The sequence below is a fragment of the Carassius auratus genome, chromosome 26 (genome assembly GCF_003368295.1).
Source record: "Carassius auratus strain Wakin chromosome 26, ASM336829v1, whole genome shotgun sequence".
Classification (NCBI taxonomy): domain Eukaryota; kingdom Metazoa; phylum Chordata; class Actinopteri; order Cypriniformes; family Cyprinidae; genus Carassius; species Carassius auratus.
This window is the reverse complement of record NC_039268.1, coordinates 16,219,591-16,245,795: the sequence shown is the minus strand read 5'-3', so window position 1 is coordinate 16,245,795 and position 26,205 is coordinate 16,219,591. Positions and strand designations below refer to the sequence as shown.

At 34.3% G+C, this 26,205-nt stretch overlaps 1 protein-coding gene across 4 annotated transcripts; it reads right to left on the bottom strand.

The window, feature by feature from the left end:
• Positions 1 to 4,639: 4,639 nt before the first annotated feature.
• On the bottom strand, positions 4,640 to 23,766 carry LOC113044462 (flocculation protein FLO11-like). 4 transcript variants are annotated; one of them, XM_026204464.1, is made up of 13 exons: positions 23,631 to 23,766; positions 23,153 to 23,326; positions 22,854 to 22,982; positions 22,463 to 22,492; positions 22,330 to 22,350; positions 22,203 to 22,241; positions 22,058 to 22,096; positions 21,604 to 21,686; positions 21,417 to 21,510; positions 21,252 to 21,335; positions 15,693 to 15,887; positions 15,507 to 15,593; positions 4,640 to 5,822 (listed from the first exon to the last, which is right to left on the bottom strand). In XM_026204464.1, the coding sequence occupies exons 1-12, from the start codon at positions 23,659 to 23,661 to the stop codon at positions 15,547 to 15,549; spliced, it is 966 nt and encodes a 321-aa protein (XP_026060249.1). In that variant the 5' UTR covers positions 23,662 to 23,766; the 3' UTR covers positions 4,640 to 5,822; positions 15,507 to 15,546. The 4 variants fall into 4 exon arrangements, with proteins under 4 accessions (XP_026060249.1, XP_026060250.1, XP_026060251.1 ...); XM_026204465.1 differs by having other exon boundaries at positions 22,203 to 22,238; XM_026204466.1 differs by having other exon boundaries at positions 22,463 to 22,489.
• Between the last annotated feature and the right edge of the window lie 2,439 nt (positions 23,767 to 26,205).

The window sequence follows — 26,205 nt, the reverse complement described above, 5'->3', positions numbered from 1 at the left end:
GAACTAACAACGAACAATACTTTTTACATTTATTAATCAAGGTTAATGTAATTCATGATTGTATTGGTAGATCTAAAATTTAATATTTTGAGTTTCTAAACACTTTATATAAATAATAATGACTTATTTTATCATATTTCATGTTTAGAGTTTACTAATACTGAAACTTTAACATCTTGTTTGGCTTGAGATGAATAGAATTAGCCTTTAGATTTTCCTCTGCACCAGTCACCCTCACTTGGTTCAGATGGATAGAAGTTTTCTAAAATACTACCAAAGCTTGAATTTATGAGTTTAAATTTACTGTGATCCAGACCTTTCAGCACATTGTGAACCAGAAATTCTTTGGAGAATGCAAAGGTCGTAAATCTTCATGGTGAGTAAATATACACAGAATTGAACAATGCAAATTGAACTAGCGTTCCACTAATGGATTGTTTGATGCCTTTAATAAAATGAACCAAAAATAAAGGGCACTCTGTTTATTCGGATACGTATTTGGGACAACAATATGCCACTCTTAGCAACGCTTGTGAAAAACTCCTGTTAGCATTTGCCGAATAACCAGCATGCCACGGGTGCTTGATGAGTCTGTTTCTATTTTGTTACTTTGCTAAAATAACTTTTGGTGCACTTATAACCAATGCACATTCAAGCACCTAAAGTGGACAGTTAGTGTAGTACCAGTTGATATATGGAAGCCAACCAGAACAGTACTAGCTATTAATGTAAACTTTGTCAGATTAAGTTAAATGTATGAACTGTTGTTCCTACCAGTCAGTTTTCTGACGTCAAAAGAATAAAGAACCTACTGATCTAGGGCTATAAAACACCACTTTCTGAAAAGCAATTTACCAAAAATTTGTTAGAAACCCGACATCTCCACACAGAAAAAGTGAACCATATACATATATCCACTAGACTACATAAAAACATCATTTGTTTAGAAAAAAAGTCACATTAGTTATTACTGACAGTACCATTCGCAGGTCCAGTATTCTTATTTTAGTTGAACATCTTCCAGCCTTAAATCTGACATATAGCCGTGTTAACATATGTCTGTATCCAGCTATACACAGCAGATGTGACCATGCATCACTGTCTCAGGATACATAGATTACAGACGAACGCCGCTACCAGCGCTCAACCCTTCACATTTTCAGCTATAGTATAGGTCAAGAATGCTAACAGACAACACGCTACTATGTACTATGTCAATACAGTCGTGGTTGGGCACAGGAAGGGTGCCTCTACATGTCCCTCAATAAAGTGAAAATATTGTCAACAAGTATGTCAACAGCCACATGCTAATCAGTCAGCACTTGCATATAAATTCTGTCACTTTAAAGCAAAGCAGGCAACCTTTAGGACGTCTTTTATAATTGGGATCCTGAGGGAATGTCAGGATTTTCTGTGCATTGTGTTATTATATTAATACGAGCCTGTCCTCCAACAAAAAAAAAATGACCATATAGGTTGTTTGTGCAAGCACCTTATTACGACCTATATTTCCATTTTAAAGTTAACCTGTTAATTGTCACCCCGTCCCGTAAACGGGACACCTACGTTGACTATACTATATTACAATCAAATCTAATCTAATCTTGACAAACTATATATCGTTGGAAAGGTCTAAGACTTCCAAATATATATTTTACCAATATTTTTTGTTAAAAATTATGTAGGAAAAGTAATAGATGAATTTATGACAAGAGTGCACCCTCAAATATCTACATTACAAAAGGAGCTTTGACCTTTGTTTAAAAAAAGACTTCCTCGTTGCCTTTTTCTCTATCACATTTTAGAAATCATCAGAAGTTATATATCACTTGAAAACATAAAATCTCAAAATTCATAAAATCTCAAAAATCCTTCAAAACCCATTTTAAAATCAGATATTGCATTACCATGTAAATGGCACATCAAAATCATGTTACAAAATGTTTTCAGTCATGAATTATAAAAATTTAGGTTTGTATCATGCACATTCATGTCTATCTTCAAAAACGTGAGTGACAGTTAACAGGTTTAGCGGCCTGTAGCAGGCGTAAAAATTATGACAGTATCGCGTTGCGTCTGTCGTCAATGAAATGACATATAACATCATTACCAATCAAAATGCGCGTTTATGTAAATGCAATGTGTGGACTTTTTACATCGATCTCACAGTAATTTGTACATATTTTACTAGGTGGCTTATTCGTTCGAATGAACACACCTAACCCCACCCCTAAACCTAACCCTCACAGAAATCATGCTAAATTATGATTTATTGAGGATATACAATTTACATGCACGGCTGTTCTCTGGGATCGAACCCATGATAGCATGATTACATATCAAGGTATAATGCAATAATCTACCAACTGAGCTACATGAAATGCAAATCAGAGTGCAAATAAAAGAGTACAAACGTTAATATGAAAATGACCTTTTACCGATAGGGGCGCAATTGTAGTATACAATAATGGGTCGTATTTCAGGGATTTGGACAAATGACCTATATGAGTGTATTGGTTGGAGGACAGGTTGATTAATGGAAAATTCATCAGAGAAGAGTAATGTAATACTATTAGGATCAGCTTTCTGAAATAAAAATGGACTTTTCATCCAAAACTTTTCTTGGGTTAGTTCAGGGCAGGTTCAGATGACCAAGCCCTCAAAGTCATGGTAGTTATGCTTTTCAGCTTTGCCAGCATCAGCCAAAACTTTCTCTGCCTCAGAATAACTCTTTCCCAGAAAGGACGGCAACGTTTTCACATTGCTTTCGCACATTGCAGCATCCCAATCATTCACCGCTGTAAATATACACACTGTATAAATAGAGGATCCTAGGATAATTTACTCCTCTGGATCAAGCACAGGGTGAGCTGGGAGAGGGGTGGCTTTTTGCCTGGCCTGCACAGTGGCACCATTCCTGTTGTGCTGTGGTCACGTCAGCATTCTTGCGATACCTTTCCTCAGTCTCCTCCCTTTCTCCCGATCACACACCACTGTGTCCATCAGCTGACCACAAGTACTGTAACGTGGGTGTGCTGCAGACTTGTCAGTCTCTGTTGGGTCTTCTCTTCATTATTATTATTATTTTTTTTCTATTTCATAATATACAAGATTATTTTATAGAATTTTTTATTTTATTTTATTTTTTATTTTAGACAAAAGTTCTAAAATGTCCAATTAGTTTCAGGGAAACGCATGTCTAAAGTAGTTTCAGGCAGGTATTGACTTCATTACAATTCATTATTACTTTTCCAAATTATTTCAGTTACTTAAAAGGTCGTTACAGAAAACAACAGCAAAAGAGCTAAGATCAACAATGACACTGACCAACCATATAAATATAGTGAGCAATCGGACAAAAATAACAATAACTCAAAATTTATTTTATGTACTGAAAGCACATTTTCTTTTTCTCCTGCGCGCTCTCCTTTAAGAGTGCGCACATGTACAGTATGGGCACATGCTTGCACAGAAATGTGTTGTCGGCGTTGCTATGATGATTTTAGCAGTAAAATAATCTAGCATCTTAAAAGCTACAATATATTTGTCACTAGCAAGATTATAACAGCACTGTTTTTGAAGCAAATAACCTAACTGTATTCTCTTTACATGAATAACTTTATAAGTCTGCTATCACGACTCAAACCTCCTTGTCTAAAATGATATTTTGGAATTGGCTATGAAATTACATGAGATGTGTAAGAAATTAGACATACACATATGAATATTTTAAACCTGACAAATGTCTTGAAATCTGATGTATGAACAATGTCTTGATGTCTGGTACTGTAACTGAAGTATTAATAGAAAAATAGACTCTGTTATGAATTAGAAAATAATACACACCAGAGATTACACACAATGCAAAGACCCATTGTCAATTATTCTATTATGTTCTAGTCATGATTTTGATTTAAATAATGTGAAAGTCTCTCTAAGAAGGTATTATCCTTAAGGCAGCATAGATGCCCTCACTATACATCACCTACTACTTCCTCACATTCCTCTTCCTCTTGTTTTTATAAACATGTCGGTTCAAGGACTTCTGATGTTCAGGTGTATGATTTTCTGAAGTGACAACCAATTCCTGTCTTTTATCACACAGCACACATGGTTTGAGGTGTTTCAGTGTGCACCTGGAAATTTGCAACTGGAGGCAATACAAAAAGTTCAGTAAATAATAGAAAAAAAATTAAATAAGATGCTTTGTTAGTCCCAACACATTTCAGCTGAGTAAAACATTTTATTATAATTTATTGTAATATTGTTGAGCATGATGTTGTTTTAAGTGTCATGAAATAGCTGATGCATGGTCTCTATTCTGGTATCAAAGTTTGTAGAAGGAGGCAACTCATAAATGCAATCTTAACTACTTGAAACCAGAAATAAAACTTTTATTACAGTTATGGTTAATGAACCATCTATGCTTGCATCTGCTTGCATCTGCTTGGTTACTGAAAGCAGTTTCTAATACAGTTCTCATACAATATAACTTGCTTTATTAAATACAGAACATCCACCTGACAAATTGCTTTTGTGGTTAATGTTGAACTGTAGCTGCAGTAATAAGTAAAATGGGCAGCCAGAACACGACTTAACATCACAAACTACAATTTGCTATAGAAGACAAAGTCTTTAACTTAAAGTCAATTTTTATTTAAAAACCACAACTTTTCTTGTTTTCAAGAAAAAGATGTAAGTAAACTACAAGTAATATTAAATGACATGTATGATCAAGATCAATTTTTATTGTATGAATTAATAGAGGGAGAAACAACAGTAGGCTTATACTGTATATTTCTTAGACTGTGTTGTTTACAGCAGTTTAAGAAAACAAACCTTAATACAAATTAATAAAACTAGGCTTTAACCCGAAACATAAAGTCAAATGGAAGTTTACAACAATGAAAGCATTACATAGAGAAAGAAAGAAATGATGCATTATGTGGATGCATATGTTTAACATTTAACAGCTATAGGCATTAAAACATACATATACTGTACATACAATGGAGGAACTGTGAGCTCTATAACACTGGTAAGATTTCCTTTACTTACATCCTGATTTTTTAATTAAAATATACAAATGTTAAAATGTACATTTTGTCATAAAAGTCCACACTCAACAATGTAATATATTGATATACATACTCCCAATGGGGGTTGGGGAGGGGGACCAATCTGTAGTTTTATTAAAAAGCCTGGAGCTGTTAACAATGACATGTTTTTCATTATTTGGTTATTTTCCAAGCATCCTTTTGCTTGGAAAATACATTGTGATATCTGGGTGCAATAACATAGAAAAAGTAAACATTGTTCATTTACATGCAGCCAACAACAATAAAAAGCTGCAACATTTACAAAATTATCAACAAAATTATAATTAACAAGTTAAAATATTAAAATCTATTATGCTAATTGCAATACCATGTAGGAACAAAAATCTGCAGAAAAACAGAAACTCCATTACGTTTTCCATTATGTTTATGTATATTTCCTTTAACCATAAAACCACAAAATGTATTTTAAAATATGAGTAATTGATTTTGAAAATGTATACAGAAAATTCACTATAAAATTCACACTGAGCCCTGTTTTTACAGACTTTTCTTAGTGCTATATGTATACTCAAACAACACTGTTCTAATAATAATAATAATGATAATAATAATAATAATAATAATAATAATTCATTACATTTATATATCGCTTTTCTGCTTTTCTAAGCACTTTAAGCGTTCTAACAATGACTCACATCATTTACAATTGAGTTCAGATGTTACTTTCAGTTCCAGTACAATCCATCAGTCAGGTTCAGAGAGCTGTAAAATAGAGAGTTGATATGGTTTTTAATTATAGTAATTTTTTCACAGTTATTCAGTACATCAGAATACAATTATGGGACTATTATCTTGCTGAGAAAAGAAAATAGGCTCCAGCTAATAACCTCCTACATGACCTTTGACATGACCACTTACCTCAAGCTAAAACATCTGTTTGACAAAAGAAGAGCACTTCAAATATATTGATGGCATTCGTGAAAAAGCATGACATGCTGATATACAGTAAATGCATATAATGCATATACGGATATAAAGGCAGAGAATTTGTATATTTCACAACAAATGTGTGAGACATTCATGGACATGCTCACGTTCGTTGAACACTGATAAGCTTCATGTTTTGTTAAACCTGTAGGCTTGTTCACACAATGGCGCGAAATGACATCTGTATTAAAATTTACAAATGGCCACTCAATTATCAACAGAAAAGCTGCTTGTTATCCAATTTAACCCGAATACTTTCTTCGCAGGCTTACACAAAGGCACGAGTGGACCGTACACATCAGAATAGACTCGTTAGGCTGAGCTGGGGTGCATAGTAAACTGAGCCTGAGATAACAATCTCCCAACCCCCCCTTAAATAGAGAGAGGAAAGCAGGTAGCCGAAAGACTGGACATTCCTTTAAGGATTTATCAAGACAGAACCAGAGGACGAATCTAAGAGCTCCAATCTGTTAAACTGAAGTGGAACCTCTAATTATATCAGAGTTGTTAGGGCAGGTTTGTAGAGTCAATTTAAATTTGCATCTCAATACCTTTTTGTCCTTTCTCGTCCTAGATTTAAGCTTAAGATGCCTAACTAGCCTAACTAAACTAAATGTAACAGATAGAGTGTAAAGCAGTTGTTGCAGTTTCTTAATTGAGATACACACATATCATTTGTATTCAGTTTTAAGGTCACAGAAGCCATATTTTCATGTATTTTTATCTTTGGGGTCCACTTTTGCGATGAAAGTAAATCATTTAGTTCTCGTATCTGCTTCCAGTGGAGTCCAGACCTGAGACTTAGGTTACACTTCAAGTGTCTTTCTTAAAACCTCATATGTCTGGTTCCAGGTGTGAAAAGTGTGATTTGTGTATCCCATAATCCAAGAAGGACACATCCTGAAGGGATGAGTTTGTGAAAGTAGTGTTACCTCTTACACAAAACCTACTGCTTAGAGATTCGTTACTGAGTTTTATCTGCAAAAATCTCTTCTGACAGACTAACAAATCAACAATTAAAAGCCCTTTCTCCAGTAACTTGGAAAATCTTGAAACATGAATAATCGGAATAATTGGAATTGTGACTTTCTACATCAGTGTGATTTTAGATTTTACAATTGCAACTTTGTCTTGCATAATTGCCACTTTATGTTTTGTTATTGCTAATTGTAACCAACACTTTACAATTTCACAATTACATTTTTAATTTTTACTTTGGGTCAGGAATGGTTTACAGACTATTCTCGACAGCGGATTCAGCTGAGAATAAATAACTACGAAAGCTTCTTCAAATGACAGAATCACAGGATATTCAAATAAATGTTAAAAAGTTAACATGACGTAAGATTGTACTTCCAGCAATCATGCCAAAGCTGCCTTGTGAAAAGAGTCTGTGTTGGTGGAGGGGTGTCCTGTCAATCCCACTCTAAGGAATGTGGCTGTGATGCCCAGGGCAGATACAGGCAGGTGAAGGTATCTATCTTTCAGCAGCGGCCTGATCACAGCCAGGCCTGTGAAGCCGCTGCTCTGGGACACTAGAATAGAAAGCTGGAAGAGAGAGAATGTGCTATCGAATGCCCTTCCTGTGAATTTACAGAGACCCATCAGTCAAACATGTGGATGAAACTGTGTGTGTGGAAGGTCAGCTGTGTTTATTAATAATAATAAAAAGGGGACAAGATGTCACAGACTATAATGAATAAGCTTTTTTTATTTATATAATCACAAACCAATATACTGTATGTTTAAAAGTAAATTATCTTTAGATTCAAACTATCCACCTTCTGGTTGGATGCTCTCATGTTCTGGTCTCCACAGAAATCCATGTAAAAAAGTTTATTTAACTCATTTTATTATTTATATATATATAGCTAAGCATAAAAAATGTGTGAAGGCTTAAGTTTTTCATTTATTTGGCTAGAAACACTAGAAATCGGAAATGCAAAAAATCTTTCTGTTATGAGTCATATAAGACTTCCACATTCAGGAAAAAGGTGAATTGAGAGAGTTTTCATTTTTGGGATGGACTATTCCTTTAATTAAAGGAATAGTTCACCCAAAGATGAAAATCTTATGTTGATCTGCTTACCCCCAGGGCATCCAAACAAAGATTTTTAACACAAACTGTTGAACTCTGTCACTCATATAAATGAAGTCAATTGGAATTTTTTTTTTTTTATTATTTTTATTTTCAAATATTAACAAATAAGAAATATAACTGAAATATAAAAAAAATATTATATGTTTAGGTAAAAAAAATGTTAGCCTGAATGCACTGTAAGTTGCTTTGGATAAAAGTGTCTGCTAAATGCATAAATATAATTTAATTTAATTTAAATTAATTTACCATCACCATATTTCACTGTAAAAACCTAAAACTAATAATAATAATAATAAATAAAAATCAAGTATTTAAGATAGAATAATAACTAATAACAATAAGTATTATAACTTTCCCTAAATAATTATAATACTAATTTCATGCAGTGAAAATATTTATTTATTTATGTAAATCACAGCCTTTATAGGTTGGTAATGTCACTAAGTCATATCACAATTTACATTTATTTTAATTTATTTTGCAGCCACTTTTCTGTCATTGTAGTCTTTTGATTTGTGGGACACTAGATATTACTGATGGGTCGCCATTTTGATTTGGGCTTAATAAATGATTTGATTTGAAAGTGAATAACTATTTGCATTTCACTCTATTCATCAAACAAATAATAATATTGGTTATAAAACTGAAGAAGAAGATGAATAAGACTAATTAAACTGATGGAATTGTTTGGATTACACAACTTTTTATGTCTACTTTGAACCTCTTTTATGCATTTATGAAAAAAAAAATTATTTAACTAATTATAATACTCATTTCATGCAGTGCAAATATTTATTTATTTATTCATGTTAATCACAGCCTTTGCAGGTTGGTAGTCTCACTAAGCCATGTCATGATTTCAATTTTATTTTTATTTTTATTTATTATTATTATTGTAGTCTTTTGAATTATGGAGCACTGCAGTCTGTATAGACTTCAGTGAAACTACTGGAATGTTGTGTCTGAAAAATGACCATGAGCTCACTGACAGTCTGCTCTCTAATTAGAATTGCTTGACCTTTGTCCTTTCATTAAGTTCCCACCAAACGAACCACATCTCAAACAAATGAAGAAAACTTTATTAAATGCATCTTTATTAAATGCATGTTGATTTTTGTAGATTTTCGTGGCGTGCATGCAAATGTGTTCAGTTAATTTCTTGGAAGTTGATTCTCGAATGCATCTAGAAAACAAGATGTGTGCTAATTGTCTTAATGATGGTAGTTAAGAATACATGGACCAACAATCACACTGATCATTTTACTTTGGGAATATTAAAAGTCCACATATGGAACTTAGATGCCATGAAATATTCCCTTCTGGGCACTTCTGTTTGTCTGGTCAAACAAGACCGTACTATTCTTCAGTGGTGGTCTAACTTGTGTCGGTTGTTCAGAACAGCTGGGAGGTTTTTTTTTATTGCATACAGTGTGTTAAAGAATTTCAGCCTTGTTCATGTAAGAAAAGATATCCTTCCTACCTCGTAAACCAAAACAATGTTTTCACTAGTGTGAACACACAACGAGGCAGTCAAGAAGTTCCGGAAAGGAAATTGACTTTTTTTCTTTGTAATTATACATTAGAAAAACCAACAAACAATTAGGAGTATAAATTGTTCAACTGTTAGTTTCAGGCTTTTTTTCACAAAACTAGTAGTAGCAACATAAACTACTAAAATTAAATTAAATCCAAGAATGAAATACAATGTGTAAAGTTACACACAGAAGTTCCAAGAAACTCGCAGGAAGTTTGAAATATAAAGAATGTTTGCCATGAACTAATTATCACCCCACTTAAATGACTTCACTGCTTGTAAAGTCACCCGAGAAATGTATCCTCACTGAAAGCGGCCATCATTAAAAGTACGAGTAGCACAGGATGGATAAAAAAAGCCTAAGCGAAAGGACAGCTGGAGAAGGACAAAATATAGATGAACTTTGAGTCTGACGGCCACTGTATGACAACAACGCAGTAAGGGAAATCATGCTTTCTTTTTTTTTCTTACATTTTTCTCCAGCCTCAGGTTTGCAAACAGCAGTAAATAAAAGGAGAAAAACAATGAAAATGTAACTGGTTTAAAAAAAAGAAAAAGGAATGTTGCATGGTCTTTGAACAGGTGGGTGAGAACGAGCTCGGAGTTTTCTGCCTCACAACTGTTGAAGAATAGTCACTGGCTCGACTCAGAGTGCTATTAAATATCTTTTATCCCGTTCTGTAAAAATAGCCGCAATCAAGGAAGGTGTGAGGATTTGCAGGGAGATCTATAGGGACATTGATGGATGTTCCCCACGTGAATCAAACGTAGGCTCGCAGGGTCACTGTGGTGGGATAGACCTACAGTACATGGGTGTGGTCCCAACAACAAAAAAATCCTTTCATGACTTCTCACTGAGAGTGAATCGGAGACGCTTTAGAAATATGAGAGGGGATAAAGTAGCTAAATATATGAACACACACTCCCAACAACCTAAACCCAAATTTTCTAAGTCTTATTGCTTATTGGCCTTGAATGTTCAGCACTTTAATGTTTACGACACATGTCATTGAGTGTCTTTTATAGCAAGATGTAGCAGTTTCTACAGAAACAGGTTTTGCACACATTTAATATAATAGGTCATCCAAAAATGAAGTCCTCACCCACACACGTAAGGTTAATTTCTCCTGAAGAACACAAAAAAAGATATTTTAAAAGTAATGTCAATCCTCATTGGTTCTTGTGTGCCATGTGACTTGACTTCATGGCACAAGAACCAATAAGGTATGATATTGCTGACGGGTCACTATTTTGATTTGAAAGTGAATAGCTATTTGTATTTCACTCTATTCATCAAACAAAGAATAATATTGGTTATAAAACTGAAGATGATGACGAAGAAGACTTTGATTACACCAGTGGAATTGTTTGGATTACTTTTACACAGCTTTACACAGCTTTGATCTTTTACCAAAAGACTTTTCTTGTATTTATAAAAGCATTCTTCAAATATCTTTTGTCTTCTGCATAAAACAAACAAAAAAAATTGGTTGAGTAAATAGGGTGAACTATTCCTTATAAACTGTTTGAAGTGTGAAGTCTTTAAGAACACTGTTTGCCACATTCACAAAACTGCCCAAATATGGCCTTTTCTCTTTCCACCAAATACAGTCATCATCAGTGTTTGTGTTCATACAAACACTAACATCCCACTTAGTCAACGTGTGGTTAATCTTATAAATAAAACCACAATATATCAATGGAACCATGGAAACGTAACAAATAGCTAACAGTTACTACCATCGAAGAGAACTAAACTGAGCTGTTGTAGTATGCTTCTTCCACCTAACACAATTACCTCATCGATTCTTTCTGATATGGGGAAATGTTTATGTTGCAATTGTTAAGTAAAGTTACACACAGCATACAGGAAAAGCTTACACTGAAGTTTGCAGGTTTCAACTTAAACCAGAAGGCACCACCTGGTACTGAGTTTCTCTCTTTCCCACTCCTTCTTTCCGAAGTTACACCTGGCCAGGTGAGACAATAACCACATCAAAACGCTAGTAGTCAATAACTGCATGTGTCCATGTGCAAACACACATTAGTTTCACACCAAAGCACGGTGTGTAATACTGTTCAGGCCTGGGCGAGTGTCAGATTCTTATTGTAAATCTAGCATTGACTTGGCTGCTTTGTCATTAGATGGTATTGGGCAGGCCACTCCTAAAAAAAAAAAAAAAAAAAAAAAAAAAAAAAAACCTGGATTCAAGGTTCCCGAGTTTCAGATCTTTCTCTTTGTTGTTTTAATATGGAATTTATTAATGTCATGGACAGATACTAACCATTTGTCATTCCAATATTTAGTCATTAAAACTAAAAGAATTGTATCAGTGCTGTTAGAGCAGAGAGAGCACCATTGGCCAACAATGTAGATGCCATTACGAAACTTTTTTAGATTATGTGTCCTGTCAATGAACTTAGTGTCCACGAACTTAGATCCACGTATCCGAAAACTGCTGTTTGTCTGATAGAACACTGCTGTCTAGTTTTTGTTTCTCTCTGTTGAGTAGACTAAACACTTTAAAGTGAATGTGTATAGGTACAACTAAAGCATTTATGAGAGCCCTATCAACTCCCAAAACCTGGAAACGGAGCCCCTGACAATGACCGGAGAGCACATGAAAGCATACCCTTATTGGAAAATAATACCCTATATAATAGTCCCTTGGGCTCTAGCTAATTATACTGCTTTATGAGCAGTCGTGGTCATTAGTTGTTATCTATGGGGGTGGGAGAACATGACCTCTTTCAAGTTCATGTCTCCAACCTGTCCTTCAGTTCCAAACCAGCTGGCATGAATGAGAGGTTTTCTCTCTGTTTCCTCCCTTTGATTCCTTAACTGTCTATGGTTTTTAGAATGGGTGGACTTTTCCTTAGTTTCAACTAATTATAGTTTGTCTGTGTATAGTATTAGTCTGTATAAGTATTTTGGTAACACTTTAGTGTAGGGAGCAATTCTCACTATTAACTATGTTTTTATCAGCATGCCCATTAGTAACATATTGGCTATTTACTAGTACTCATGTAGCACATATTCTGCATGACCATATTCTACATTCCTAATCCAGTACCTAAACTTAACAACATCCTTACTATTATATATATATAATAAGCAAAATAATAAGATGAAATAATTATCAACAAAATTAATCTTAGCAATGCAGAGAAAATGCAGAAGCTGCATCTGTAGTGGAATAGATATATTTATCCACTTTTTAATGCAGCTCTGAGGGACATCGGATGCTTTAACCTGCAGTTACAAATGAATAATGTTTTGATAAATAAAACACTGAATACTGATATTTGAAATTATATTTAAAAAAAAATATATACTTTAAATGTTAATCAGTGAAATGTCAATGATATTAAAACTGCCAGTAGGTGGCATCAAGTTAAAGTTAATAAGCAAGTGATTGCAATTGAACCAAATTATTTAAATAGTTGATTCATTCAAGAACGAAACACTGCCATGTTGCTCAGAGACCCAAAACAGTGCTGTGGCTGTGTTTGGAATTATATCTGTTGGCGAAATAGAACAAAAACAGGCAATCTGGTGTCTTAAACGTAAGTCTCTTGATATTAACTTCTTTTTTGTTGAACTGTTGAATAAAATCACATTTGCCATGCCGATTGTTAGAGCAAAAAATGGCGCTCTATCTTTGTGTGATATTGTTAAACTATATGAAATGATATAAATATATAAATTTTCTGCCTCCATACTTTGAATTTTCTAAACATTATTCATGTATTTTAATACTGAATCATGCAGTGAAAGAAGGTACATGTGCACTAGTCTAACCTACTAGACTACTTTAAGTAGGCCTAATTTATGCATGCACTCTGTAGGTGTGTTTTGTTTGATTTTTGCAATATACTTGATAATGTCAAATCGCACATCGTTAAAACAACAATTCCAATATTATCACAAAGGAAATATATCACAAAGCAAATATATCACACACCCCCAACAAAGACTATATTACAAATTAAGGCAGTTATTATTCTACCCTACAAAGGCAAAAGTCCTTAACTCGCTATAGTGTGAAACTGAGAAAAATGACTTTAAAGTTTTTTACTTGTCCAGCCAAATTAATTATAGGTAGGACACTGGAAATTTAACAGTTATATGTTTTAGTAATGAAAATTATCTACATAAAAAAGAATTGTGAGCTCAAACTTGTTTTTACCCCTATTTTTAAGTTAATGTACTCTGCCTTTGCATTGTCTGCAAAATGTGAGAAGTCACACAAAGGCAAAAGACAGTAACTTTCACATTATCAATGTCTGGTTGCTGATAAACATTTACAAATTCGTTATAGTAACACCTAGTGATCATCTGCTGTCTAATATAGGATATTGCAAATAGTAATGTGACTGTATTAAGTTATTTTATGTATTTATTAAAAAATAATAATAATTATGGCAACAAGCAGACTAAAAGTTGAACATGAGTGGATACCTTGGATACCAATTTATTTGCTATGCTCAGTAACGTCAAATAATGCTAGACATAGCATTATTGCTTTTATATTGATTTGTACGAAATAACCTAACCCAAAAGAACGACTTGTGGATTGACGTGAACGCCAATAAATGGGAATAGGTAATGCTCAGAATGCTTATGGATTAAACATCTCCAAAGATGTTCATTACCATGGATTTATTTGATCAGGTTACAAGAAATGGTAGGATATTGATTTAATTGCGAACTCTTAGTAGGCTACTGATGTTATGATTGATCATGCTAGTTACGGCATTCGAGTCCACACCCATCCAACTAGAAATAACAGCCTGATGAACAATCTGCATTACAAAAAGAAAAAAAAAAATCTTTAAAGGTTATTCACGATTACGTATTGCTGGCAAGGTATAAAGTGCTTTGTTAGATGAAACTATTTGGTTATATGGAGCTATTTGGTAGATGGTGATCTATCTAATTCGTTTGTCTACACCATAATTAAAATGTGGCAGACTTTAAAGGACAGTTAAAAAAGGCAGAACACTGTATAACTCCAAACTGGCACTGTAACTTCATATTGACGCATGGCTAAACAAAGTCAGAATGCCGTAACTCAATTTGAGCATTCCAAACAAAGTGAAAGAGTGGTAACTGATAATATACACTACAGTTTTCTGCCTTGGTTTCTCCATTGGTTTTTTAATTTACAGTTGAGACGACCCATTATTTTCTCAGAAAAAGAACTAAATTGACACAAGATACTTATACGTATGATAAAGGATGACTTGAATGTCCCAAAATATCTCAAATTTGTAAATTTCTCCTTCACTTGCCCATCCAAAACATTCACTTGTCCCGGACAAGTTGACAAGCGTTAATGTCGAGCCCTGAATGGAGCATTCCATTGTCCATACCGTGGGGCATCATGTACTGAAATGCTGATGAAGGTCTCTCATCAGCTGTTAACAGAGGAACACATTTCACTGGGAGCTGCAAACAGAAATAAAGCCTTAACCTGCTGGGGCACAGGTGTGCAGAAAACACCCTGACAGAGAGAATTAAAGCTGTGTTATATCTCTCAAGTGTCTGATGACATGAGACCTGAAGCGGCATCTGTGGTTATGATGTGATGAGAGATGGAATGCCCTCTACCACATCTGTACGAGTAAAAAGTGAAATTTGCTTGGAGTGACCAATGTGAATCATAATATGAATGTGTGATTTATGCCCTATTATGCAACTTTTAGTTACAATACGCATACATGTATGCTGTTTTTTCACCCTTTAATTGAGTACATCTCTAATGGAGCACAGCACTGTATGTAAAGAATGTATTTGCATGGATTGCTGGAAAACACTTACCATTGTAAAATGCTGGGAAGAACCTGATTAATTTTAGAAATTAAGCATCAATAGAGATTTCAGTGAAATCATGCCCATTGCCCTTGACTGAAACAAAAAGAAGAAATGGTTATTAGAGAGAAATGGTATTAAAGTCTAACTAAATAATTCAATTAAAAAAATATATATTCTCTCAGTCTCACTAACCTTCAACCCTTGTATTGTTGCTGTTGTTTTCATTGAGAACATCATCTAGGGATTCCATTGAGGTTTTGGTGGAGATCGTCGGCTCTCCATCAGTAAGATCCACTACGGTCAGCCCCTCCATTTTATCCTTTGGGTTCTCTGGGGCCTGGGAGCTGGATAATTTCTGTTGGTTTTCTTGTTTAACATCAGTCGATTCTGTAGGCAATATGTTTAAGAATTTGTTTGTATTATAATGGATCACACAAAGAAGTGTAACATAGTAAAAATCATAGACCATTATTTTTACATTATATAAAATATACAAGCTTACAAAATATACAAAACCTCGGGTGTGCATTATTTTTTCTAATAATCCAATGGCCCAGAGTCAATTATTCCGCTTATACTATAGTTACCACACCTCAAGACATTGATCAGATGATATATTTAAAGGGATTTGTCCGGTTTTTGTAGTTATTGTGAGTAGGATTATTTCTTCTGCATCTCATTCAATGCCTCTTTTGCTAGTTCCAAAACATAATTTTAAAGCTGGTAATGGAGGCCTGAGTCATTGATAGCATTCTAATGCAGTTATTAATGAAGTTATTTTCCAAGAGAGCGAGAGCGACAGAGACACACACACAGAAAGAGAGAGAGAGAAAGAGAGAGAGAGAGCTTGTGTGAATTAGGCTAACGTACCTCTGTGTGTCTCTATTCACTCTTCTGCTGCAGCGTCTCTAACAGTGCTGTAATTACCTTGCTAGTGAGAAATGTCACGTGTAGCCTTTAAGTTGCTACACTATATATAGGCTAACTGATAAAATCGTCAGGGCATCGCTGACAACACCTTTTTGTGCAAACTGCGTGACCGTTATAACAGTTTTACTATGCGAAGTGATATTGAACTGTAATGCGGTCAAGAGAGCTGCCTTGAACTATGTTCCCCGTGCATTTCACAGAAAATAATTGCACACCTCAGAACATTTGTCAGCCAATCAGATTCAAGCATTAAATGGCCCCATAGTATAAATAAATGTAAAGAATATAGTCACTAGGATCATGATTTTTCACGGCGATTCCGATACTGATTTTTTACAAGCAAACTGGCCGATTCCTGTACCGATTTTTTATTTATTTATTTTTTTATATCTCTTTAAGCAACAAACAAGAAAGAAGGAAAGTGTGCATAAATAAAAAGTTTATTTGGTATTAAATAGGCCAAACTGGCTTTTGGCTATTGAAAACAATAACCATAACCATCTGAAATTAACGGCAGTATCTGCACAGTAAGTAGCCTTCAATACAAACATAGATGATACAGGCATCAGCATTTAGCTTTAGTTTTTGAATTGGGTCCAATAAAAAAGTGTTTCATTTATCCAATAAAAAAAAAAAAAATTAGGGTAATGATTCACATATTTTTTTGCTTGAGCTAATGAAAAAGAAATAACTATTGTCTCAAGTAAAAAAAATGTAGATGTGAATCATCACCCTTTTTTTTATTTTTTTACCCTTTTTTAATTGAATATATGAAACACCTTTTTTTCAGTGTGCTACAGCAGTTGATTTCTAAATCAAATTAAGTAGATGTAATCTTAAGGTAAAATAAAAATATTCATCCTATCCAGAACTGACGTTTACTTCTGGCTTTTCAAACATGTATGCAAGTTCTACTTAAAAAAAAAAAAAAAAAACATTTCAGTTTTGTCACAGTTTAGTCCATTTTGTTTCATTTCTCATCCAACACGCTGAACATCCCTTCACTGTCTCCGCTTGTGCAGGGACAGGTCAGGTACAGTACGCTCACGCAGCTTCAGTGAGCGCAGGAAAGGGACTCATATTTTGTACGCCAGTACACCAACGGCTGATTGCTTCCTGCTATCTGTGCTTCAGACATGTAGCTCTGCACTTTCTGTCCTGCGTGCAGATTTCGAAATACTTCCACACAAATTACATGATAGCAAATGATTACAATTTAGTCTGTGCACGCAGGCGCACTTCCGGAAAAAATCGGCCGAAAAAAGACCAAAAACCGGCCAATTGTCTATTGCGTTTTTTAAGCAAAAACCGGTCGGTTCCGATTTATGGCCAGTCAACCGGTGCATCCCTAATAGTCACGCACTACAAGAGCATGAAGTTCAGTTCAAAATAAAAATAAAAATAAAAAAGTAGATATTTCTGTTTATAACTAAATTTAAATGAACATGTATTCGCACCAAAACCAAACAAATGTTCATCAAACTAAATCAAATCCAAAATTCACTTTATAAAATGTATAATTCCGGTCCTTGATTCTGATTGGTTAAGACTTGTTCGAACCTGTTGTAAAAACATACACCTTTGTTTACTTGTGTTTTGTTTACTTGTTTTGCTGTGGGTTGCTCGACAACCACTTTGTTTCAACCACAACTGTTTCTGAGGAACTACATTGTTTGGTGGAAGAATACTGTTTGTATTTTATATCATTACACTTTATTTGCTCTCTTTTATTCTGTAAAACCTCACTATGTATAACGGGATAACCGTTTTATAAAAGCATTAAACCGTGTGAAGCCATGGTTATAGTTATGATGCGAAACCACAGCTTCTTGCGGCTTTTGCTTTAGTATAATAGCTACTGTTAATCAACAAACAAATTAAACACTCTTCATAATTTAAACTTCACTATTTATGCTTTTTCCCGACAAGTCTAACGACTCTTAAAAACACAACTGCACACAAAACGCCTGTCCTCAGTGGTCTCAAACCTGAGGATGTCTCAAGCTTCCTATTATTTTCTGTGTGGTAAAACCGAATGAGCAGGTGGTAGAAACAGCTTGTGACGGGAAAGTCAGCACTTACAGGATAAAGAGGCATCGTAAAACCATTAGCCACTATGTCATTGCAATGCACACTTCTGTTTTGTTTTTCCCTCCATGGTCATTTTCTTTCTCTCTCTCATTGTTACTCACTCTCTCCCACCATGTGGTTGATTTAGACCTGGAGGCGTTTGCAGTAAGTAAAGCCACTGAAGCTAAGAAACTCATTGAGACCCATTAGCTCCTAAGAGGAATCTGTGGAGCTTGTCAATGACAGGCAGCAGATTTTGGTGGGAAAAAGAACCATCCTGTGTGATTACAGGGAGCATGAAGAGAAACTGAGATCATAGGAAGTCATTCTGTGCTGTTAAACCATTGCACCACTTGCTGCAGGCAAACAACCCCACTATTCCCTTAAGTTAGTCACGTTTGTTACTTTTACAAGGTCTTCACAGCCCAATCCATCAACACAAGTGCACTGTATGGGCAAAATACATAAATAAATAATCTTTTGTGTTCTGTAGCAAAATAAATTGTAACACCCTAGGGACCAATTGCTATTAATAACATATTGATTGTTTATTAGTACTTATAAAGCACATATTCTGCATGATCATATTCTATATCCCTAATAATATACTCAATATCTAAACTTAACAATTACCTTACTACGTAACTATTAATAAGCAGCAAATTGGTAGTTTATTGAGACAAAAATCATAGTTAATGGTTTATTAATGGTGAGAGTTGGACCTTAAAATAAAGTGTGACTGAAGAAATCATGTTTGAGATGACATGAGGATATAGAAATGATTAAATAATTTTCATTTTTGTGTGAACTGTCCTATTAATACTAGGATCTGGACTACTTTAACATGAATTCAGTCCAACAGGCCAAAAGTCTTAATATCATCTGTTTTTTTTTTTTTTTTTTTTTTTTTTTTTTTATGTACTAATATAAATTACTATTTGAATTATTTCTATCCTGTGAGAAATATGAAAGTGACATTAATAAAGGTCAGAAGCACTTTTGAGAAATGCATGCAATATATATATATATATATATATATATATATATATATATATATATATATATATATATATATATATATATATATATATATATTCTAATCTCTAAGTTCTGATTCTGTCTGTGATATTGTGTGAATAAATAATCTTGCACTGCTGAAAAATGACAATGTTGTTAATAAGGGAACTTCTGAAGTTCCTCAAACTGCTAGACTGTAGGCAAATAGTGTAATATCCTGTTGCAAAAGCTGTGAGGGTGAAACATGTATTCATTATTTCCAGTGCACTGAAGTCACTCGAATATTTTATATTCACTGTTTTCATTAGTGTTGGGATTGTTGATACTATCCCAAATAAATAAAAAGCACTACGAGCTCAACTCTGAGCAGTGTCTCTTAAATGAATAGATAAATAAAACCACTACCTGCAAACCCAGACAGCCAAAGGCATCTTTATTTCTGTTATGGGTCTTCCAGATGGAAAGGATCAGACACAAAGACCAGATGCTTCTGGTCAAAAGTGGCTATTTCCTAAATGCTGTAGGCATTGAAACATTGAATCATGTCCATGCAGGCTCAGTTCAGATAATGGTTTGTGGCAGAGACCAACAATATCAGCACAAGATTAAATTTTTTCTCAGTATTGAGTTGTTGGTGGTGTTTTTTTCTTATTATTATTGTCAGTATTGAAGCTGAAGATTCTTGAATATTGCACTTTTAATCTTGGGGTTCCATAAACGAGTTTACTGTAGAAACTAGATCAGCACTAAATTTATATATATATATATATATATATAAAACAGATACAGTCTCAAATTTAGTGCTGATCTAGTTTCTACAGTATATATATATATATATATATATATATTTATATATATATATATATATATATATATATATATTGTTAGCACAGATTTATCAGTTTTGTAAAATGTAGGATTCTTTACTGAGAGACACACTCTACATACTCTTTACTGAGAGCTACATACTCTTGTCTTAGAAGTCCATCCAGTGGAGCTCTCTGTTATTGCAGCTAGTTCAGCAGCAGGGTTCTAGTCACTGGTTTGAATCACAGGCTTTTGGATCATAGACGGATCAGTTTTGTTCTAGTCGAAAGTGTATTTCATTTCAGTACTGTAGAGTTTAATACAGTAGTTTAGGAACTTCTAGCACAGTTTCAAAGTTTAGGGTCGGTATATTATTTCCGTTAGAAATATAACTGACCCCAAACTTTTGAATGATAGTTTAAATTTTATTGAATTATATAAATTGTATTATTGTTATTTTTTATTTTTTTATTTTTTCAGTTTTTAATAACAGCTATCCATATTAATTTTTGTATTGGGTTTAGAATCGGCAGCTTTCTTACAAACACAGACTTCTCAGGCGTTTCATATGATTGCTTCTTCTTCCTTAGTTCTTTATACGTCTTCACACATTTATGAAGACATATGATTGTGTTAAAATTAACTTGGAGTGTAATGCATTTCTGAAGATGAAGTAATTGTCATAGGGTATTTAACATTAACACTGACTTTTAACTCCTCTAACACTAGCTTGCTCTATTGTTTTTCTGCTATGTGTACTGCGTTAAGCTAACTGAGACTTGTTATAGCACTCGCATATCATTGCTCTTTTGTTGATTTTGATTGTTTCCATTGTCCTCATTTCTAAGTCGCTTCAGATAAAAGCTAAATGACTGAATGTAAATGTAGAGTATTTGACAGAAAGCAGCTGCTTGTCACATAGGCTACCTTTCTCTTCCTCAGGCTTCTCAGATTCAGGCGCAGGGTCCTTAAGCGGCTCGGTGGACTCGACAGGAGAGAACGTTTGCATATCTTTGGGCACAAGTGTAGAACACAAGCTCAGTGTAAGCAGAGAAATGCCCGTGGTGGTAGAAAGTTAAGAATGTCTGGTACCTTTGACTGATGTGGTGTCAAACACCTCTGCATCCACTGTGCTGAGAGGGATCTGAGCATCTTCGTGTTTGGGATGTAACTCCACAGAGTACTTCTGCATTAGATAAACATTATCAGTATGTAGTTTATATATCCATTGTAAAGATCAGCATTCACAATTAGTAATAATTTACTAAAAATGGCTTACCCTGGATTTCTTTGTAAGGCAGCAATAAACTATTACCCCAGCGAGAACCAGAAGAGCAATAATAAAGATAACTGCATAAGTTGCTGAGAGTAAAAACAAACCGTAAGAATAATTAACTTTGGTCACACTTTATTTTAAGGTCCAATTCTCACTATAAACAAAACATTAACTATGAATCAATAAACTCTTAATTTGCTGCTTATTAATAGTAAGGTAGTTGTTAAGTTTAGATATTAGGGATGTAGAACATGGTTGTGCAGAATATGGGTTTTATAAGTAGTAATAAACAGCTAATATGTTAATAATAGGCATGCTAAGAAACAACTAGTTAATAGTGTGAATTAGTCCCTGTACTTAAGTGTTACCATATATTAGTATCTGACAATTCAAAATAAACAAGATAACTGAAATAAACATGAATAAACACTGACAATAAGGAAACAAAATCACTCACTTGACCCCTGGCCTTTCTCAGATGGTGCTGCAGAAGTTGCTGTAGAAAAATAAAATAAATAAATATATATATATATCAGTATATATTTAAGAAAACTGAACTAAACATGAATAAACACTGACAATAAAGAAACAAAATCACTCACTTTTCCCCTGGCCTTTGTCAGATGGTGCTGCAGAAGCTGCTGTAGAAAAATAAAATAAATAAATGTATATATAGAGAAAACTGAACTAAACATGAATAAACACTGACAATAAGGAAAAAACTTGTACCCTTGCTTTTGGTAGATGACGCTGTAGAAGTTGATGTAGAAAAAAACAAAGACATTTAGGTGATTAGCAAATTTATGCTCTAATTTACTTTTTTCAAAAATGTATTTATAGGTGGTTAGGAAAAATCACTCACTTGGCCCACTCGTTTTGACGGTTTGCACTGCTAGAGAAAAAAATTGTAAAAATACCTTTTTTATATAAGAAATAATTACATATTTAGGTGATTAGCAAATTTATGCTCTACCTTTTTTCTTACTAGATTTATAGGTGGTTAGTAAAAATAATTTATTTCGGCTTATGATGAGTTTTAAGAGTGTGTCACTGTAGGTACATACTTCCTTCCTGTGTGAGAATGACTCAGTCTTTATGATTAAAGTTAAAAGTTAAAACTGAATTTCCACATTGCTCTTTTGTGTAAAAATAAAATTATCATTAAATATCATTTAAATAAATAAAATGTGTACATTTTATTATGAAAGGCACAATCCATGATTATTCTGCTTGCATGGTATTGTTTCTCTTACTGGTTGTTTTGCTAGTAGTTGCGTTTCTGCTCATATTATTTGGGCTTGATTGTGAAACGTTCTTCAGAGAATTGTATGTGGTGTAATTCTTGGTCTGCGGATGTTCTTGGGGCGGTGGAGTAGGCGATCCTGTTGGCCAAAAAAATAAAAAATAAAAAATCACCAGATGTAACATACTTTGGTTGATGCAAGCAGCTGTCATATAAACTGGCTTACAGTGTTCCTAGCAATTGTACCATTTTGCTGCATAAAGTGTGGACACTTGAATGACACATGATCAAGCAAAATGAAAAAGCTACCTGATGTGGTATTCACATCCACCTGGTTTGGCACCTTGGAATTGAAGCTTGGAGTGGTAGAGTCCATTTTGAACTGGCTGGTCTTGTTCGTATTCACTGAAACTGGAGCTGTGGCATTTTCTGTGACGTTCATGGCTGTCGCCTCATTTTCAACAGCAAAGACAAGTAAGGCACCTGAATTGTACAAGATAAAGGTCATGTCAGGTCATGGGGAACATGTTGTTACTACAATCTACAAATTACTAATTCTGTAAATTATAACTACATCTACAAAAATGGCTTAATGACCCATGGAAAGCCCTTACTTAACAAATGTACAGTGGAAGATATACAATTCGTTTAGAGACTGATTTAAATCTTAATTCCGCTCTATGATATTTTTTCATTATTATTATTAGCTATTTGCTCGATGCTTAGCAGTTAGGCAAATTTTAAACAACAAAAACAACAACAATAAAAATAACAACTTTAAACATACCAATGAGGAGATGAATTGATGTGCAGCACATCTTTACAGAAGATACGGTCTAGTCAAATGTGTTCCTTCCTCAGGACAGCAAGTGCTCAGTTTGAAACCGCATAACTTCCACTTCTATGACCACCACAGGATGCAGCAGTTAGTTACCCAAAAAAGGCATATAAGGAACTTGTGCTCTTTTGTAAAGCCCTGTTTGCTGCATTTGATTAATACAACTAATTAAAATAAACAGGTTGTGTACAATTTTTGTTTGCATTAAAGGAAAACGGGGAAATACAGATGTAGAGGAACATACAGTATTTAGTGCATTAAACGTACAATCACAATTTATTTCATTTAAGATATTATCACTTTATAAGTTATGTTGTATGTATAAGTGTAGTTTTTCAGAATTTCTCAGAAATAAAAGGGAAATAAGATGTCACTGGGGTGGTACCTTTTTAAAATGTAAGCTTTGTACCTTATTTAACCCTTTAAGGGTGCATATTTGTGACTCATACAGACATAATAGTACACAAATGATACAGAATTATTAGCCCCCTTGGTAAATTTGAGCAAAGAAGGCTATGAAAATAATTCTGCACTTTTTATCCTTTTGATCTTCCATTCATTCATTAGCCATGATAATTAGCACCGCTAGAAATGCTTATGGATAAAAAATCTACAAAGTACATTTCCATTCATATTTCCATTTTTAGCCCACCAGGGTGACTACAGACATGAGGTAACACAAAGGCCAAATTCCCTTAACCATACTTCAATATAAGTACAACCAAAGAATATAGTTGTGATGTGCAGCAGAAGATTGGCTGTAAGAAAATAGGTAAATAAAAAAGAGCTTTATGGAGTTCACATAATGGCTTTAAAAGGATAAACAGGGATGTCACAGGGACCCCATGCCCAGATATACTGCTGGATCTTTCATGTTGTGGGCTGGATACATCCATTGGATTCAGGTCCTGGATACATGTTCAGATACATGGCATCATGGACTTGCGTAATGGACCAGAGTTGTCTTCTATCAGGACAGTGATCCAAAAACAAGCATCGAAATCCTTTTGAAGTAACTTTTGAAAAGGTTCCAAACCCGTAACAGATTTGTTCGTCTTCGTAACATAATTTAAGATAGTCTGGATGAAAACTAGGATGCTTGTGTCTGTCCCATAGACTGCCAGGTAAATTACACTGTCAAGGTTATTTTTGATTTCTTCGCATACAAAAAGAATTGTTGTCTGATGATGCTTTTCATACTTTTCTGGACCTTGACAGTGTATTTTACTTGGCAGTCTATGGCAAGCTTCCCATTTTTCATCCAAAATATCTGACATTGTGTTCTGAACCCAAACAAAGCATTTACGGATTTGGAACGACATGGGGGTACGTGATTAATGACAAAATTTTCATTTTGGGGTGGAGTATCACTTTAGGGACACCAGGCTAACAGTAAACCCTGCTGGGACCATGTAAGACCACATATAGACACAAGGTGTCACTGTAGGTATGAGAAAGCAGATGTGTTACAAAAAGAATTCTGTTTAGTAACACAATTAATAATTGTTGTAATAATAAGTGGTGTTTTGATGTAGATATCATCTCTTGTAGTATCCAACAACTTTATATTAAAATATACATACATTAAAAAAACAAAACAAAAGAAAAACAACTACAACATTATATATGCTTCTGCTATATACTGTATTTTCTTATTTTTAATGTAAAACAATATAATTTAGTATTTTTTATTTTAAAAATATTGTATGTTGTGCCAGAAAATGATCGTAATGACAAATGAAATGCTTGTAAACAAAATGTGTATTGTTTCACTAAAATGAATGTAAACTAGAGTTTCAAAACTATGTTTTAATTTCTTAAATGTATGTGTGTGTGTGTGTGTGTGTTTGTGTGAACAGTATATTACACACACATTAAATGCATTCAATTTATCAAAAGTGACAGTAGAGATGCTATTTATATTTTTCAGAAACATTTAGATACATTTAAAAAAGTGCTTTAAAAAAACCTCCAAACTTTTGAACGGTAGTGTATGTTTGTGTATGGAGTTTATTGTGCTATTTGGGAAGTGTTGTAATGAATATACAACAAGTGTCAGATTTGGTAATAAATGAGTGTGTTGTCTACATTGTGGGGACCAAATGAAATGTGTGTGTGTGTAATCTAGACGTGTGGGGATGAGGGAAAAAGAAGCACAGGTCTGTAAATGTTTGAAAGTTTTTGTGCGTGTTGATGGAAAGAGGTTGTATATTCATTATTACTGTTTATTTCCTCATGCCAGAGGTAATCAGTGACAGGATTAGTGCTAACTGCCACCCAGTTAGTAGTGCCAGTGCAAAGAGCCCACCAGCAGAACTGCACAGCAGCAGAGGCAGCGGCCCCCTCTGTGGGCCTGGCCACGCAGCTCGCCCATGAGGCTCTCTAATCTAGCTCTGAATGAGCCACTGACTGCCACATCAGAGCTCAAGTGCTGGCCAGAGTGGATGAGCTAATGGTTTCTCTTGGAGGTGTTGGGATAGCAGAGGAACGAGAGAGCGGGTGAGTGAATTAGAGAGAGAGAGAA